Below are 16,870 nucleotides of genomic sequence, written 5' to 3'. Positions count from 1 at the left end.
AGTTTTATTTTTAGTTTTTTAAGGAACAGTGATTTTGCTATTATATACTAAAGATGTTCTAATTTGTATTTTATTTTACCATGAGTTATATATATCCTATATTATTTCAGTCATTTGAAATTTGTTGTGATTTGCTTTATATTCTTATAAATTTTTGTAAATATATCTAGTGAGATTAAGTATAATGTTTATTTTTGCCACCAATGAGTACAATATTCTCTATATTTCTACTTGGTCAGTTTTATTACTTATCTTGTTCAAACCTTCTATATCTGTCCTGATTTTTAAAATCTGTCTAATCTGTCAGTTTATGAAGTGGCTATTGTAAAGTCTCCCATTATTATCATAGATATGTCTATGTTTCTTTGTAGTTCTGTCAATTTTTGCTTTACACATTTTGAAGCTGTGTTATTAGGTGCTTAGACCTTTATTCTACTTCTTGGTAAGTTGAATCTTTTATTATATGGAGTTTTCCTCTTTATCTCTAGTAAAACATTTGAATTAAAGTTGTTTCCTGGAATTCCCAGGCAGTCCAGTGGTTAGGACTCTGTGCTTCCACTGTAGAGGACATGGGTTTTATCCCTGCTTGGGGAACTACGATCCTGCAAGCCACATGGCATGTCCAGAAAAAAAGTTATTATTTCCTGAATATTAAAAGTAATATTATAGTTATTATTTGTATAGCATATCTTTTTGTTTTTACTTTCAACTTTTATTTCTCTTGTGTTTTAGATATGACTCATAAATAACATGCAGTTAGTTAATTTTATTATTTTAATCTAGTCTGATATCCTTTATATTTGAACTAGGGTCTTTAGGTCATTTACATATAATAAAATTGCTGATAGATAAATATCTGAGTTTAAAACTATCATTTTCTTTCTTTTTAGCTTTTATTTATGCTTTTTATTTAGACTGCCTAGTTTATGTTTATTTTTCATTCATTTCTTCCTTATTTGGATTGATATTTCTTAAATAATTTTATGTTTTCCTTCTCTTCTAATGTAAAAGATATACAAGTTGTTTCTATATATATTTAGTGCATGTCCTAATAAAATACACACTTTACTTTTCAAAGTCTTTTTACTTACAGAAGTTGTATTTGGTTCTTTTTCTAGTTTATTCTACTTTCTTCTAGTTTATTGTTTTTATTGTAGTTTTATTCTAGTTTATTGTTCATAATATCCTGTTCTCTGCAGATATTTTAAGCTTTTTATGTGGAGGTCATAGTTCTTTTATCATATGTGTCTGATAATTCAAAATATGCAGTATGTGGGGCTTAGTTTCTCTTCTAATTGTTTCTGTTGTTTCTTTTTCATAATTCGTAGACTCTTTGGTACTTGGTTATCTTTTATACCTATCAGTGCCTCTGAAAATATTGTTTGTGGGGGTTCCAGAAAACCAAATTTGAATATATTATTTTCCAGAGATATTTATGTTTGCTTTTGTAGGTCACCTTGTGCATATTTTGCAGCCACGTAAAAGTAAATTCATGATGAGTTTTCTTGAATGAAACGTTAATGTGAATTTAGGTTGCAAACCTGAGAGAGAAGCTTCCTGTGGTTTAAAACCTTTGGGGAGAAGAATCTTTCTGTCTTTATTTCTCCATGTTCAGTTCAAACTGAAGCAACGCTCCTGTAGTCTCCTGAGTGTTGGAGATTAGACACAGACTTACTTCTGATTCATTGATACTCTGAAATTTTGGCTCCTGGAGCATCTGAGCTCATGTGAGTGAGTGAGTGAGTGTGTGTGTGTGTGTGTGTGTGTGTGTGTGTGTCTGTTCATATGTATGTAGTCAAAGTCCCCATCACTGGAAACTTTTGTTTTGGTTTATACCTGCCTACTGTATGATGTAGTCAAAACCAAAACTTGTTTTTGTAATTTTATTTTTTTCTCTAACTTTTCCTCTGGCAATTGTTTTTATTTTATTTTCTTGAGTTATTCTTCATTCTGTTTTGTGTAATTAAAGGTGTTGAAGAATGTTGGTTTATGTATTTATCTGTCCAACTCTGGGTTCATTCCCCCCAAAATAAAGTTTTATTTTGTAATTTTAGTTTTTTAATTTTACTTGAGACGGGGCTTGAAAAGAAGTACTATTATGTGTTATTTACAGTAGAAATGTCAGTTTATGTTTGTCAGTTGTATTAATTATGGTGTTTGATTTGTCTTCATCTTTGTCAGCTTAATCTGTTGCAAACTGAGTAGTATGTTAATTTACCTCAACAACGCAATATCTTTCCTTTATCTTTTAGTTGTAAGTTCTTGTTTTATGTATCCTAAAGTAGTGTTATTGAAAGTAGAAAGTCTTATGAGTTGCCACTACTGGTAGGGATGAGGAAGAATAGCATCTATACCTGTATATGTTTCAAAGAACATTACAGTACAAGATACATTATATCACCACATACATTTTTAGCTAATTCAGCCTTTAGGTTTCTAAGTTATGGTATTTGTGTGACATTATCTTGTCTTTCCTAACAACTTTTGGGTCTATATATTCTGTTTTAAAAGATGGAACATGTGTCATGTAGTTTATCTTAATTCATTCTTGACAGCAATGTGTACCATTAAATTTCCTTTTAAGACATTGAATTTTGTCTGTTTTCCATTACTTTTGACAATAAGACTCCTCTTCCCTCACTGGTTTTTGTTGCTATCTCTTCTAATGAGAAGTTGAGAAGACATATCTTGAATTGTACTAATTCAGAACCAGGGAGCCCCAAATTTTAGAGGTATCCAAATAGAAGCCTACAAAGGAGATGGACTAGAAATGAACAAAGTTGTATTATAACTAGGATGGTAACATGGAGTCCAAGGAATTTTAGAGGAAGAAGTTGTGGTCAGTTCTATCAAAAAGAAAAAAAATAAAAGAAAAGAAAAAGAAAAAAGAGAAAGAAAGGAAGTTCAATCTAATTGGTGCTCTTAAGTGTGGGTTATATTTTTAGTACCAACATTACTGGTGATCACTGACATAGTACATAGTTTCAGTGAAATGATCAGGGAAGAAAGCAGAATGTAGTTGTTAAAAGAATGAATAGAAGACAAATAAGGTGGATTTAACAATTACAAATTACTCATGCAAGAAACTTGATTGATGAAGAAAGGAAAGAAGATAACTAGAAAAGAGCATATCAATAGAATATTTTTTTAGATGGGAGAAACTTGATTATGTTTACAGTCTAAGAGAAAGGAGTCATTAGGGAAGAGAGATCTAAGATACAGGTGAGTAGGAGAGTTGATGGAGGGAAAAGGAGTTGATGAGATCAGGATCTTGGGTTGATGGATTATCCTTAAAGTGGACAGGTTAACCTTGCTTTATGAAATGAATAGAAGAGAAATTAAGGGTAAATATAAAAGTGAATGTTTTTTGTAGGTTGGGGCAGGGCTGATGTCTTAAGTTCAGTTCCACAGAAACAGACTCTGAGATTAGGATTCATGTGAAAGTAGTTTATTAGGAAGTAATCCCATGAAAAACCAGAGGAGTGGAAAGTGAGGCAAGGAAGGGAAGGAGGGCAAGCAAGGATAGTATGTCAAGCAAAGTATCATGGAGACAGTGTGGGTCACACCTCAACGTTGTCCCCATCAGAGAGCTGCAGTATTTGTACCTCTGCACCTGTTAGTACCGTTTAAGGGCTACCCAGGTTTGGAGAGAAGGCACAGCAAAGTCAGTATAGAAGAAACTGATAAAAAGATACAAGGGGATATGGGTGAAATGCTGTTAGTATGTGCTATGGATGTTTTGTCTTTCCTGAGCATCTTGACTTTTTCTTAAGAGCGTTGTAAATTTCCTTGAATAGGCAACTTGAGATGAATGACAAGTTTAGAGCAAACAGTTGAGAGGAGTAGTGGAGAGGGCTGATTTATGACAAATCAAAGAATTGAATGGTTCTGGCCTTGGAGACTGATTTGTTGTGGGGCTGCTTTGCATGACGTGGAGTTTTCTTCAGCGGCAGTCACCAGTCTAAGAGAACACAGATTTTTTTTTTTTTTGGTTTATTGGTCCAAGAAAGTATTTCTGAGCAAATATGGTGGAAGGTTGTATATGCAAGGTTCTGGTGAAGGAGTAATTCAGGTGATTTACTATTGGCTCCAGCCTTGAAATGAAAGGAAGTAGCACTAAGCAAGCCTAAGAGAATAGGCGATAATGGAAGGATCAATAGACACAAGCTCTAATTTCAAAGAGCAAGTGGAGTAGAAGTAATAGTTTAAAAACTAGAAGAATAACATAATAAAGACAGAAATTAAAGATACTGGAGTTTAAGATTTTTGATGTAGTTATGGAGCAATTATGTATAAGATAAAGAGAATGTGGCTGTGAGCATAGATTGATAAAGTGGAATATATAGATACATTATCAACACCAACAATGAAATACTGAAGATGATGGAAGGACATAAAAAGTGTGAGTTGAGCACTGTTTTTGAATCAATGTGGGGAGGCTATAAGGAGGTTGGTGTAAGACTAATGAGGGCAGAGGGTGTTACAGATAGATGGCATGAACCTCAAATGACGAGTGTATGCACACAGGAGAAGAATAGTTTCAAAGTGGCATTAAAGAGATGAGATAATTCTGATCCTGTCTCTCAGTTGCATAATGTGTGGGACTATGCACATGCTACACTTCAGAGGAAAGTTAATGAAGTAATGTCTTTGACGTAAACCCAACTTACTTAAAGCAGGGAGAAGGGGAGATTTTTCTGTTAAGAGGTTGAGAACACAGGAACATTTGTTTCCCATAAAATGAAGGATTGAAAGGCATGGGGGAAAGGTAGTCTTCAGAATATATCTCTGAGAAGGAAAGGATCCCTAGAATAGTGTGGGCATGAACGCAGAAAGCATTCTTTTTTCCAACAAATACTTTACTGAGTAGCTACCATATGCCAGGCACTGTTCTGTGGCTTGGAAATAGAGATAAGGTCTCTGTTCTAATGAAACATACCTAGTGGGGGAAACAGAAAATAAACAAGTAAATATATGATGTAATTTTAGGTAGTGCTATATCCTATAAGAAAAATGGTGCTGGGTAAGGGGATAGAGAGAGATGAGAAAGGAGCATGCAGTTTTAGATAACAGTGATCAAGGAAAGTTTCTCTGAAGCAGGGGCACAGAACTAGAATCCTAAAGAAAGTAAAGGAGTGAGCCAAAATGATTTATGGAAGAAGAGCATTTATGACAGAAGAGCAAGTGCAAAGCCCCTAAGGCAGGAGCATGCTGGATGCTTTCAAGGAACAGTAGGAAGATCAGTTTAACCTGATATGAGTAGTGGAGAGGGAAAGTAGAAAGAGGTGAGATTCAGAGGTAGCCAGTGGTCAAATCAAGTAGGTCCTTATAGGTCATGACAAGTACTTTGGATCCAATGAAAATCCACTGGAAAAATTTGAGAATGGAGTGTTATAATCAGACTTATATTTTTAAAAACTCACTCTGGCTGCTGTGCAGGTAATGGACTGTAGGGGACAGGAGAGGAAGGAGCAAGACAAGTTATGAGGCCATTCACTGCAGTCATGGTGGTGAGAGATGATGGTTTAGATAAGCTTGTGGGCATTGGAGGTAGTGAGAAGTGGTTAGAGTCTGAATCTGTTTTGAAGTCAACAGGATAAGCTGATAGTTTGGATATATGGTGTAGAAGAGAGAAATCAAGGTGTAGATGTGGTTTGGGTATGGGTGGATTTGATGTGAGGTGTGTGAGAGAGAAGAGTTCTTGGTCTAGTGTTGTTTTCACTTCATTGATTCCCTTTTACTCTGTTTTGTTCACTGCTGTACTCCCAGCACCTAGAACCTGGTAAGTAGATGGTGCTTCATAAGTTTTGAATGAATGAATAGTGAGTGGTTTAGGTGGAGTGATAGGTGAAAATACTTGATTGGCATAAGGGGAATCAGAAAATGAGAAGTGAAGAAGTTGACATAGTGATATCAAAAATTATTAACTGAATTACCATAAATGGAAGCAGAGAAATTAGGAAAGAGGTGGAGGGGGATGTCAGGTCAAGGGAGGGCTTCTTTTTTTTTGATCATGGATGATAATTACATCATTTTTTTATGCTGCAGGAAATGAGCCAGTAGATAGGGAAAAAATGACAAGTGTGGGAGAGAGAAGAAAATCACTGAATTAAAATCCTTGAGCAGGATACAGGGAATAGGATCCAGGGCACATGTACGAGGGATAGCGTAAGATAAGACTAGACACCTCTTGTAACAAGGGAAAGGTAGAGTATATGCCTGAGATTCAGGTAGATTGTAATAATTGATATTATGAGGATAAAATCTTCTGATTGTTTTATTTTTCCTGGAAAATAAGAAGCAAAGCCATCTGTTGAGAGTCTGGGAGAAGAGTTACTGGAGAATTAAGGAGAGAAAAGAAAGTAAAAAATAGTTGTTTCAGAAAGTGGGAGAGTAAATTGGTTTGGCAAGTGTAAAAGGATCATGGGACGTAAAAGGATCATGGGACATTTGAAGTATGTTGGGGAAAATTTAGAGAGACCAGTCAGGAATAATTATGGATTTTTCTCCAGCTATATTTAGCTGCTTAGTTGCAGGCAAAGAGATGGATTTAACCAGGGCTTATATTTTTTCCAGGCAGTCACAACAGAGTAAGGGAAAGGCAAGTGTGTTGAGGGTTCACAGCAGAGAATGATTGTAATGATTTTAATTACATACTATGTATGTAATCCAAGTAGGATAAGAAAGTAAGAACACCAAGGTGATGATGGGAAATTTAAAGGTGGTAAGATCAAGGGATTAGAGATAGGAGGGTAGAAGGGTTGACAGTATAAAGGTACTGGATGAAAAGGGTTGGAAATATATGATCAGATAGTTATTTGAGACCATAGATTGGTAATGACAAGATTTAAGCTATGACCATGGGAGTGAGTGGCTAAATTAGGATGGAGCTGAGGCTTGTTGGAGGGCAAGAGATCAAGGAATTTATTTGTAGGTTACAGTGACCAAGGATTATTATATATCAAACATAATGCTTAATTCTGTACATGAATTACACCATTTAATTCTTATAACACTCCTATGTGTCAGTAGTACCATTATCAACATTTTATAGATGAGAATATTGAATCAAATCACTCACCCAATGTCAGATTTCTATGTGGTAAACCAAGGATTGGAACTAGGATCTTTCTTACTCCAAAACGTTTAATAGTGACAGTGACCTGAGGCTGGGTAGAATTAGATGGCCTTAAATGAAACTCTGGTGACAAATTGAGGCAAAGAAATGGCAGATTTGGCTTCATAGTATCTGGGTAGCAGCACTTGGGATACTGTTCAGGTAAAGTTCTGGCAGATAGTGCCTCATAGCATCCAAGCAGGGGAGTTGGTGGGCAGAGTGTTGGTATCTAGTACTTTCTAAGCACTAAGGTAAAGGAGTTTTAGGAATTCTTATAGAAGAATGTACTGTATCGGTGCCTTGTACAAAATGGATGCTCAAATGTTTGTGACAAAATGAATTTATATTTGGACAGGATATAACAGCTGACTCATCCTGGTAACAGGTCTTTAGCCAGGCATTTTATGTATGTTATATTATTTAATCTTTAGAATTCTTAGAGGATGAGTATTATTACCCCCATTTTATGTAAAAGAATGAGGTCTTTAAAGCCTAACATGACTAATATTTGGTAATTCCAAGTAGTCTCTTAATCTAGTGTGTTCCAAAGCCCATCCTACACCCTATCCTTTATGCTATCTTACCTCATTTAGGGATGTGACTTTTTCAAAATAACATTCATTAGCTATTTATTAAGTATGCATTATTTATCAAGCACTTTTCTATGCATTGGACATATATCTATGGATAAAACAAGCAAAATTCCTTGTCCCCATTGAGCTTATATTCTACTGGGGAAAGAGGCGATAAAAAAAAACATAAAATATATGCTAGAAGTGCTAAAAGGGAAAATAGAGCAGGCAACTGCATAGGAAGTATCTGGGATGTGTAGAAGGATTGAATTTTTAGATAGGGTGGTCAGGGAAGGCCTCAATGAGAAAGGTGATATTTGGATAAAAACCTAAAGTGAAGGAATGAACAAACTATCTGGAAATTTGATGGAAGAATATTCCAGGTAGAGGCAATAGCAGATGCAAAGGCTCTAGAGCTGGAGCAAGCCTGGCATATCCAATGAGTGGCAAGGAGGCCATATGGCTGAAATGGAGTGAGTAAGAGAGGAGGGTAGTAGAGGTTAGCCAGCTATTTGGGGATAAGATCATGTAGGTTCTTGTAGGTCATAATAAGGGAAATGGGAAGCGATTGGATGGTTTTGAACAGAGGAGAGACATGATCTGACTTAACACTTTATAATTTCACTCTGTCTGCTGTTTAAAGAACAGACTGTAAGGGAGCAAGGGCACAGGCAGCAAGACCAGTTAAGAGGCTTTTATAATGATCTCAGCAAGAGATGACAAGCCAGAGTAGCAGCAGAGGTGATGACCAGTGGTTTTATTCTGGATATGTTTCCTTTCTAATGGAATGCCCATGAGACTTGTTTATGGATTGAATGTGGGGTGTGAGAGTAAAAGTGGAGTCAAGAATGACATCAGAGTTTTTACTGAGCAGATGGAAGGGTGGGGTTACTATTACCTGAAATGAGAAAGACTGCAGGAGGACCAGGTCTGTGTGTGTGTGTGTGTGTGTGTGTGTGTGTGTGTGTGTGTGTGTGTGTGTGTGTAGGTGGATATTTGAATGTGTTAGGTTTAAGATGCTTCTCAGACATCTAAGTGCAGGTATGGGTTGCAGGAGAGATCTAGGATGGAGATGTTAATTTGTAAGTTATCAGCTAATAGAGATTTCCCTCTGGTTAGTTCCTTGTACCTTCCTTTAGTTCTTGAGCAGAGTGAATTGATTGAGTAACCATTGTTATTTTGGCTATGCAATTACATATTATGGTGACTTGAGCATGTGTCATGATTGTGTGTTCCTGTACCATAGATAATACATTCTAATACCAAGATTCTCTGAGCCTGCACAAGGGTTGTTACCTCCTATATTATAGCCAATCTGCCCCTACCAGAGGGATCTGCCACTGTGACCATGGTTATCTGAATACACTCATTGGTTTTAAGCTCATGTGTCATCGGTGTTTATTCATTTGCTCTACTTATATGAGCCATCAGTGTTTATTCATTTGCTGTATTTATATGAGCATACCCCATGGTTGTCTACTTTTGCAGTGTATACCGGCTTCTTTATACTAACTTTAAAACTAGTATTAGGTTTTACATTCTGCTCATGCAACATAGTTGTTTGAATATTCATGTCATTAGATGATGTTCTTTGCTGTAATTTTCAGTATATTCATCATGGGTATGTGTAGTATTATATTTGTTTGTTTATGTTATAAATAGCAATTTATTCACCATGGTCATCGTTACTTGAAAGATATCTATTCTTCATTATGGTCACTTGCATCTATACCTTACCTCTCAGCTCCAGTGGAAAAATTTGAGCATGTCAACCTACTCTTGGACCATGGCTCCTGTTCCTGCATCATGGCAGTCTAGCATGGCCATCTACCCCTAAACCATGTCACTTAATTCTTGTATCATGGTTGCCATGATACACACATTGTATATGCACACATCGTGGTTAAGGACTAATATACCAAATACTTCTTCACATTCATCATGGTTGTTTAAGCATATACCATAGTTGTCTCCAGCTAGGTAGATGCTTCATCATGTTTGAAGGCTCTTTATTCAAGTGTCATGGTTTATGCACTATGGTCACTTGAAAATTCAGCAAGGTTGTTAGAATAACTTTGAGTGTCTGCTCTTCTACTGTCCTTCTCTGTACTGTTTGATGATCATCTGAGCATGTACATGGATTTATGTTCATTTAATGCTAATATATTCTAATGTGCCATATTTCTCTGTACATATATCAGGGTTGGGTCTGTTTTATAGATATTTGCTAACTTGCTAAGACTCTGCTTCTTCCAGTAGCATGTTGTTTTTTAATTAGAACATTAATTCTGGGCTTCCCTGGTGGCGCAGTGGTTGAGGGTCCGCCTGCCGATGCAGGAGACGCGGGTTTGTGCCCCGGTCCGAGAAGATCCCACATGCCGCGGAGCGGCTGGGCCCGTGAGCCATGGCCACTGAGCCTGCGCGTCCGGAGCCTGTGCTCTGCAACGGGAGAGGCCACAACAGTGAGAGGCCCGTGTACCGCAAACAAACAAACAAATATTAATTCTGGTAAAAAAAAAACACATGACAATCAACCATTTTAACTGTACAGTTTAGTGTTGTTAAGTATATTCACATTGTTGTCCAGCAGTCTAGTGGCATTCTTTTGATCACGTGCAATGTCTTAATGAAATGTGTACCAAGGCCCTCTTCTCTTGTTCAGTGGTTAGTAGGTTTATGTGCTATGGTTTTCTGACATATACCATAGCCAAATGGTTTTATATCATAAATGTGTTCACATGAATAATAATATTGTTTGCTAGCAAGTGTCATGGTAGTTGGAGGGCATGTATTATGTCTAACCTCTTTTATATATAATGGATGTCTTCTCATGCATAATGGTTATTTGAACATGTATCTTAGTCATGAGTTTATATAACATTGTTGTCTTCTTATGCATCATAGTTTTCTCCTTCCAAATCATGGGCATTTGTTTCTGTGTCATTGGCATCTATGCTTAGTGTGAAGATTTGCTCCTTGTTTACCATGATCATTTGAACATAAGCCATAGTTATATACTAGAATAGCATAGTTGAACATACACTATGAGTATCTTTGCTCATGCAGCATGGCCATCTTCTCCTAAACCCAGGATTGTTACTCAGGCACTCATGTTTTTTAAGCATGCATCATAGTTCTGTCCTATATTCCATGTATTATTTCTACAATTTAGACTTCATATCCTGTACCAAGTCTCTTTGTTCCTGTAGAGTAATTGTCAATCATGATTATATGAGCATTAACCTTTGTCATGTGATTTTCAACCTTAGGGTCTTCTAAAGCCCTGTGGATGTTTGAGCATATGTCAGAGAGTTATTGCCCATACTACAGCTGTTTCTCTTGCCCCAGAATTGTCTGTTTATGTACCATATTTTCTTACTCATATGCTATGGTTTTCTTAACTGTACTGTTTCTGTTGATTTCTGTAAAATAGCCATCAACTCTTGTACAGCTCATGAATCATGAATGTCACAGCACATATTAAATTGAGCATAAGAAATTGCTGTTTTGTGAAAGAAAAATTGTCAAATATTGGCAAATTTATGTGATACAGCCAAATACTATGACTATTTCTATCTATAATGTGGACATTTTCTCATGTCAGAAATCCATCTTTTCCTGTATCATAGTTTTCTATGCCTGTATCAGATTCAATCTAATATAGAACCTAGTGGCTGCCTTGGGGCGGGGGTGGGGTGGAGTGGTTAGGATCAATTTAGAAAGATTTTGTTCTTCATCTTCTCATCTACCAGAATAGCTCTTCAGCATGTATCTGTTTTACGTATTAGTGTCTTGTACAAACTTTCCTTAGGAAAAACGTTTCATATCCTTCTATGCCCTCTGAAAATTAAACCACCTATATGACTGTAAAAGAGTACGGTGCTGGGTCAGAATTAGGTTTCCTTCAAGTGGTCAGTGTCTCAAATTCAAAGAAGCCATAAGGTTTAGAGGTAACAAGCAAGTGCCTCTTTACACTGTTTTCTTAACCCCATGTCCTGGGTAAACCTCCACCAATCCAGAGTTCATAAAACAGCCTTGCATATAGGCAACTCAAAATTGCATAATTCTATCGTCAGTATAGTTTGCTGACCACGTAGGGACTTCTGTACCAGGAAACTAGGCTTGGATTTCTTTATGTTGTGGCCCCTATATGGGACTGGTTTTGCCCTCAAATATCTCTTTACGGGAAAACGTTGCATTCCTATTCAGGAATCATGGTGTCTCATCATTCAGCATTTTCTCAACCCGATTCAGAGGATACAGTCCATCTTCTCCAGGCCCTTTGATATTTTGGAAAACTGCTTAACTGTATCAAGATGAGAATCAATCCCAAAAATTCTATAAAGAGACTCCAGGTCTTAATATTCTAGGATTTTCTACAGTATTATACAGTTATTCATGGAAAAGGCATTTGTGATAGTAAAAAATCAAACAGGATGGGGGAAAAATAAAGTGAAGACATGAGAGATTATTTTAAGATCTCAGATTATAAGAGGTAACTGAGGCTAAGAGAAGTTCTGTGACTCACCTAGTTAAAAGAAGACAGGGAAAAAGATGGCGTTGTAACCTAAGTATTCCAATTACTGATTTAGGGTCTTTATACTACCCTCTATTGGTTAGGCTCTGGTATAATCAAGAGAGGGATATGCCAGGAGTGAATTTTGGTGGCATTGATGAACTGCAGAAGGAGGACTGTAACAGTAAGCATTTAGTAGCTGTATATTCTGGAAGTTAAATGGCTCTAATAGAGTTGAATAAAATATTTTTTTTCACCACTTCTTCCTCCTTCCCTTTGTCTTCTACTCCTTTCCCCTTCCTCTTTCCCTGAACATGGAACTCACAGGTCTCTCCAAGTTGGTGCCTAAGAAGATGATAATCACACAAATAAGTCAGTTCTACATGACTAGCCTTGGGGTTCTCTTCCTGATTAATATTCTCCCTGGAACAACTGGCCAAGGGGAATCAAGGCGACAAGAACCTGGGGACTTTGTGAAGCACGATATTGGCGGGTAAGTACCCTTAACTCCTAGAACAAAAGAAGACTGTGATAAATTATTGCCTTTGACCAGAGCTTTTTTTTTTTAATTGAAGAATAGTTGAGTTACAATATTGTGTTAATTTCAGGTGTAGAGCAAACTGATTCAGTTATATAAATATTCTTTTTTTCAGATTATTTTCCATTATTGGTTGTTACAAGATATTGAATATTGTTCCCTGTGATATACAGTAAATACTTGTTGCTTATCTGTTTTATATATAGTAGTGTGTATCTGTTAATTCCATACTCCTAATTTATCCCTCCCCCTCCTGTTCCCCTTTGGTAACCATGAGTTTGTTTTCTATCTCTGTGAGTCTGTTTCTGTTGCATATGTAGATTCATTTGTTAAGGAGGGAAACTTGTAAGAAGTAAGGGAAGTGAGATAGGGAAGGAGCAAAAGTAAAACAAAGGTGTGATTTCACTTGAAGTGTAGCTTCCATTTGACCCCATGGGGAGATACGGAGCATGAATGGCTTTTGTAGCTTCATCTCAGTCAGTCATTGTCCTCCCAGGCATTTTACAGTGAGATGGTTCCCTTCAGCTGATGGTAATACCCTGAAGTAGCCAGGGGATGGTTTTACTGGCATAGTAAAAGAAATCTTGACGTAGTAGTAACAGTAAATTCTATATTTGGTTTCTTCATGCTTTTATAGCTATGCTTTCTACCCTTCACTTTACAGATTCAATCAATCCCTAAGATCTGTCATTTCTTCCTCCCACATTCCTTGGATTCATCTACTTTTTTCCAACTTTCCTGCTACCACCCTAGTTTAATCTGATGTTGTCTTCCACTTGGACTACTGCAAGAGTCTCTAATTGGTTTTACTTCCTAAAGTATGTAGCCAGTGTTTCTTCCACAATGCATGTTGCATTATATCTGTCCTATTTAGAGTTACTTAATGACTTTCTATTATCCCTAAAGTCCCAACTCCTTAATATGATTTTATAAGACCCAGTATGACCCAGCCTCCACCCATTTGTTACCCTTATTTCTTAGTCCTCCTGTCACCAAACTTTATGTTCTTCAGCTATTTTGAACTTCTTTTGACTTTAAAAGTCAACCTCACTCAGAGAATATCATTACTAGAAATCACCCCCCTTAGCCTCTACATATTTCAATATTATGGAGGATATTTTACTCTTTGGTAGTGTTTGTTGTTGTTTTACATTTGGCTATTGTCCCATATACTTGGAAGCATTAGGACGTGTTCCTAATTATTTTTGCAGAGTTGATTATCTTAATGTACTCTGAGTCTTTCCATCTTCTATCAGCATTTTCAACAATAATCTCTGGGGCTGAGGGCTACACAACTGGACTGATATGTCCTTAGAAACGTGACCCACGTGGCCCTTTTTGTTCTTTATCCCAGTGTGGGAAAGAAAGACTAATTCTGTCTTATTAACTTCTCATGTATGTGATTTCATTGGGCATGATAGATGTTCTAAATAAGATGGAAGTTCTAAATAAATGAATCTTACCTCTTCAAATGTTAAAGGCTTTTTAATTTTTTTTTTTTTTTTTTTTGCGGGCCTCTCACTGTTGCGGCCTCTCCTGTTGCGGAGCACAGGCTCCGGACACGCAGGCTCAGAGGCCATGGCTCACGGGCCCAGCCGCTCCGTGGCATGTGGGATCTTCCTGGACCGGGGCATGAACCCATGTCCCCTGCATTGGCAGGCGGACTCTCAACCACTGTGCCACCAGGGAAGCCCAGTCTTTTTAATTTTAACTCTGAGAATTAAAGTTCTCTAAAAATGTATTGCATGCTATCTAATAATCCTAAACAAGGATTTTGAACAGAATAGTCCCACTTCTTGGAGACTCTGATCATCATAAAGAGCATTCATTGTGTTTATCCTATATCTGCTATTTTTCTTTTTGTGTCTCCATCCTCAGTGTCAGTTGTCACCTCTCCTGTTTACATCAGTTTGTTTATGTCCTGTTGGTGCTTAGAAAATCAAATAATCAAGCCTTTTAATAATTATATTAAAGAGAAGGCCAAAACATCCTGCTTGAAAAAGCAGAGACTGTTGAGGAGTACTGGTTTATTGACCAGTACTTTGTTCTAACATGTTCTAATCATGTTCTAAATGCAATGGTTCTCAATGTTTGGTATGTGTAAGCAAGGAAGCAGGCTCCACACGTGGAGAATTTGATTTAGTAGCTCTGGGGATAGTGCCTAAAATTTGCATTTTTATCAAGTGCCCCACATGATTCTGATGTAAGGAATCTTTGAACAATACTTTGGGGACACAGTCCTTGTTTTCAAAGAACTTACAGTATAGTTAGGAATATGGGATTCTGAAATTTTAGAATAGCAGACATGGGAAAATGCATAGAGAGCATCTAGTCTGATTCCTCATTTTGTGCATGAAGAAATTGAGTTCCAGAAAAGGAAATTTACTTTTCTAAGACTTTACAGAAAATTAATAGTAGAGCTAGGTCTAGAACACCAGTCTCTGATTCCAAGTCCCATATTTTTAAAGAAAAGCTACAGGGAACAATTTCAGCTTCATGTAATAAAGGAATTTCTTATACTCCTGCTTCCTCGTTTGACCATTAACAAATGAGAACTATATGTGTGAACAGTGTTAGGTTGGGGCATTATGAAAATGTCATTTCTCTGGGTCAAAATGGTTGAATATAAGCAATTTCATGATGGGTCAACCTCAGTAGCAAGTAAATGCCAAATGGATATTCTGTTCAGGTCTGACTGAGATTTGTTGAAACTTGAGATGTGTATCAGACAGGATCCCAAAGAATACAGATGGGACATTTCAAATAAGACTATTTGAAGAGGGTACATTTGCAAAGGACTTAACAGTAAAGGTATGGTCTGGGTGTAGGTACACCTCCAACAGATACAGCAAGAACCTAAGGCCAGCAGTAGGTATGTCATGTAAAACAAGTTTACTTAAGAGGTGAAGAGATCTTTAGTGGAGGAGATTTCACAGGAAGAGAGCCAAGAGATTACATACCCAGACTTTCCCTTCTTTTTCCCTCTGTCTTCTGAAGCCAGAGGCTGTGGCAGCCCTGCTGATATATTTCATATAGTTTACCGTTATAAGAAAGAGAACAGGGTGAAGAGTGTATAATATATCTGGAAGGGGAAATGAAAGACACTGGGCACAAGGCTGTACATTTACATGGCACCATATCACCACTTTTTCTGCAACAAGATTACATAGTGCTGGCAGTGGTGAGAGCAGATACTGTGAATTTAAGAGGAAATGGTTGAACTGTTGATTCATTGTCTCTGTCACATTCATAGTCTGACTTGGTGCCATGTTCCATAGGTCCTTGTAAGTGTCTGCTTTCATTGTGAAATATATTTTCTCAGTTCTCTTAATCTCAGAATAAACTGGCACCTGTGGCCACACATGTAAATACTAAGTTACTAAGAGAAACATGAAGGACTTGGTTTTTATTTTACTTTAACTCAGTGAATAATGAGGACAGGCATGGCACATGTTGAGTGGGAATGTCTCAAGCTAATTTTGACTTGAATTATAAGTATGCAAATTCTAATCTCTTCTATGTGTATATAATCTCTATTATGGAATCAATACATTAATACTTTTACCATTCAATCACCAAATCTTAAAATTTAAGAATCAGATGTGGGACCTGAGAAGCTGTAAGTCCTAAGCTCCTACCCTGATCAAGAATCCCTCTTGCATTATGCTTTATGATTGACCTACCAGTGTGAATCCCTCCAGTAGTAAACTGCATTATTACCACAGGCATATAGCTCTAGGGATTGGAAAGTGCTTCCTATGTTGAGCAGAAGTCCACCTTCCTCTAATGCCTACCAGTTTTAGGCCCCTGTGGCACTTGCTTCCTTTTCCACATAACAGGTCTCAGAGCTACTCCATGCTTTCTTGTCTACAGGATAACTCTTATTACTTTCAACTATTCTCCTGACATGATATGATTTTCCAGACATTGCTTAAAACTGAACACTCTCCTTTGTTCTCTAATTAGATTTTTTTGAAACTTAGTTCAATACTTTATTCTTATTTATAGTTTTCATATCCTATCCTGTTACTTTAAAACTTATGTTTAAATAACTCTTACTATGTACCAAGCACTATTCTAAGTGCTTTACATAGGTTAATCCATATAATCCTTATAACAGGCCTGCT

At 36.9% G+C, this 16,870-nt stretch overlaps 1 protein-coding gene across 2 annotated transcripts in view; it reads left to right on the top strand.

The window, feature by feature from the left end:
* The window catches only part of GABRA3 (gamma-aminobutyric acid type A receptor subunit alpha3), a 282,373-nt gene that overhangs the window by 94,307 nt on the left and 171,196 nt on the right, over window positions 1–16,870 (top strand). Inside the window, exon 2 of one of the 2 annotated variants that reach the window (XM_065901349.1) lies at window positions 12,533–12,698. In XM_065901349.1, the coding sequence (XP_065757421.1) occupies window positions 12,559–12,698 (140 nt within the window). In that variant the 5' untranslated portion in view covers window positions 12,533–12,558. Of the gene's footprint in view, window positions 1–12,532; window positions 12,699–16,870 lie in introns of those variants that run through there. The other variant, XM_065901350.1, reaches the window with a different exon arrangement.

Source organism: Phocoena phocoena, chromosome X (genome assembly GCF_963924675.1).
Source record: "Phocoena phocoena chromosome X, mPhoPho1.1, whole genome shotgun sequence".
NCBI classification, from domain to species: Eukaryota; Metazoa; Chordata; class Mammalia; order Artiodactyla; family Phocoenidae; genus Phocoena; species Phocoena phocoena.
This window is presented reverse-complemented; position numbering and strand designations above follow the sequence as displayed.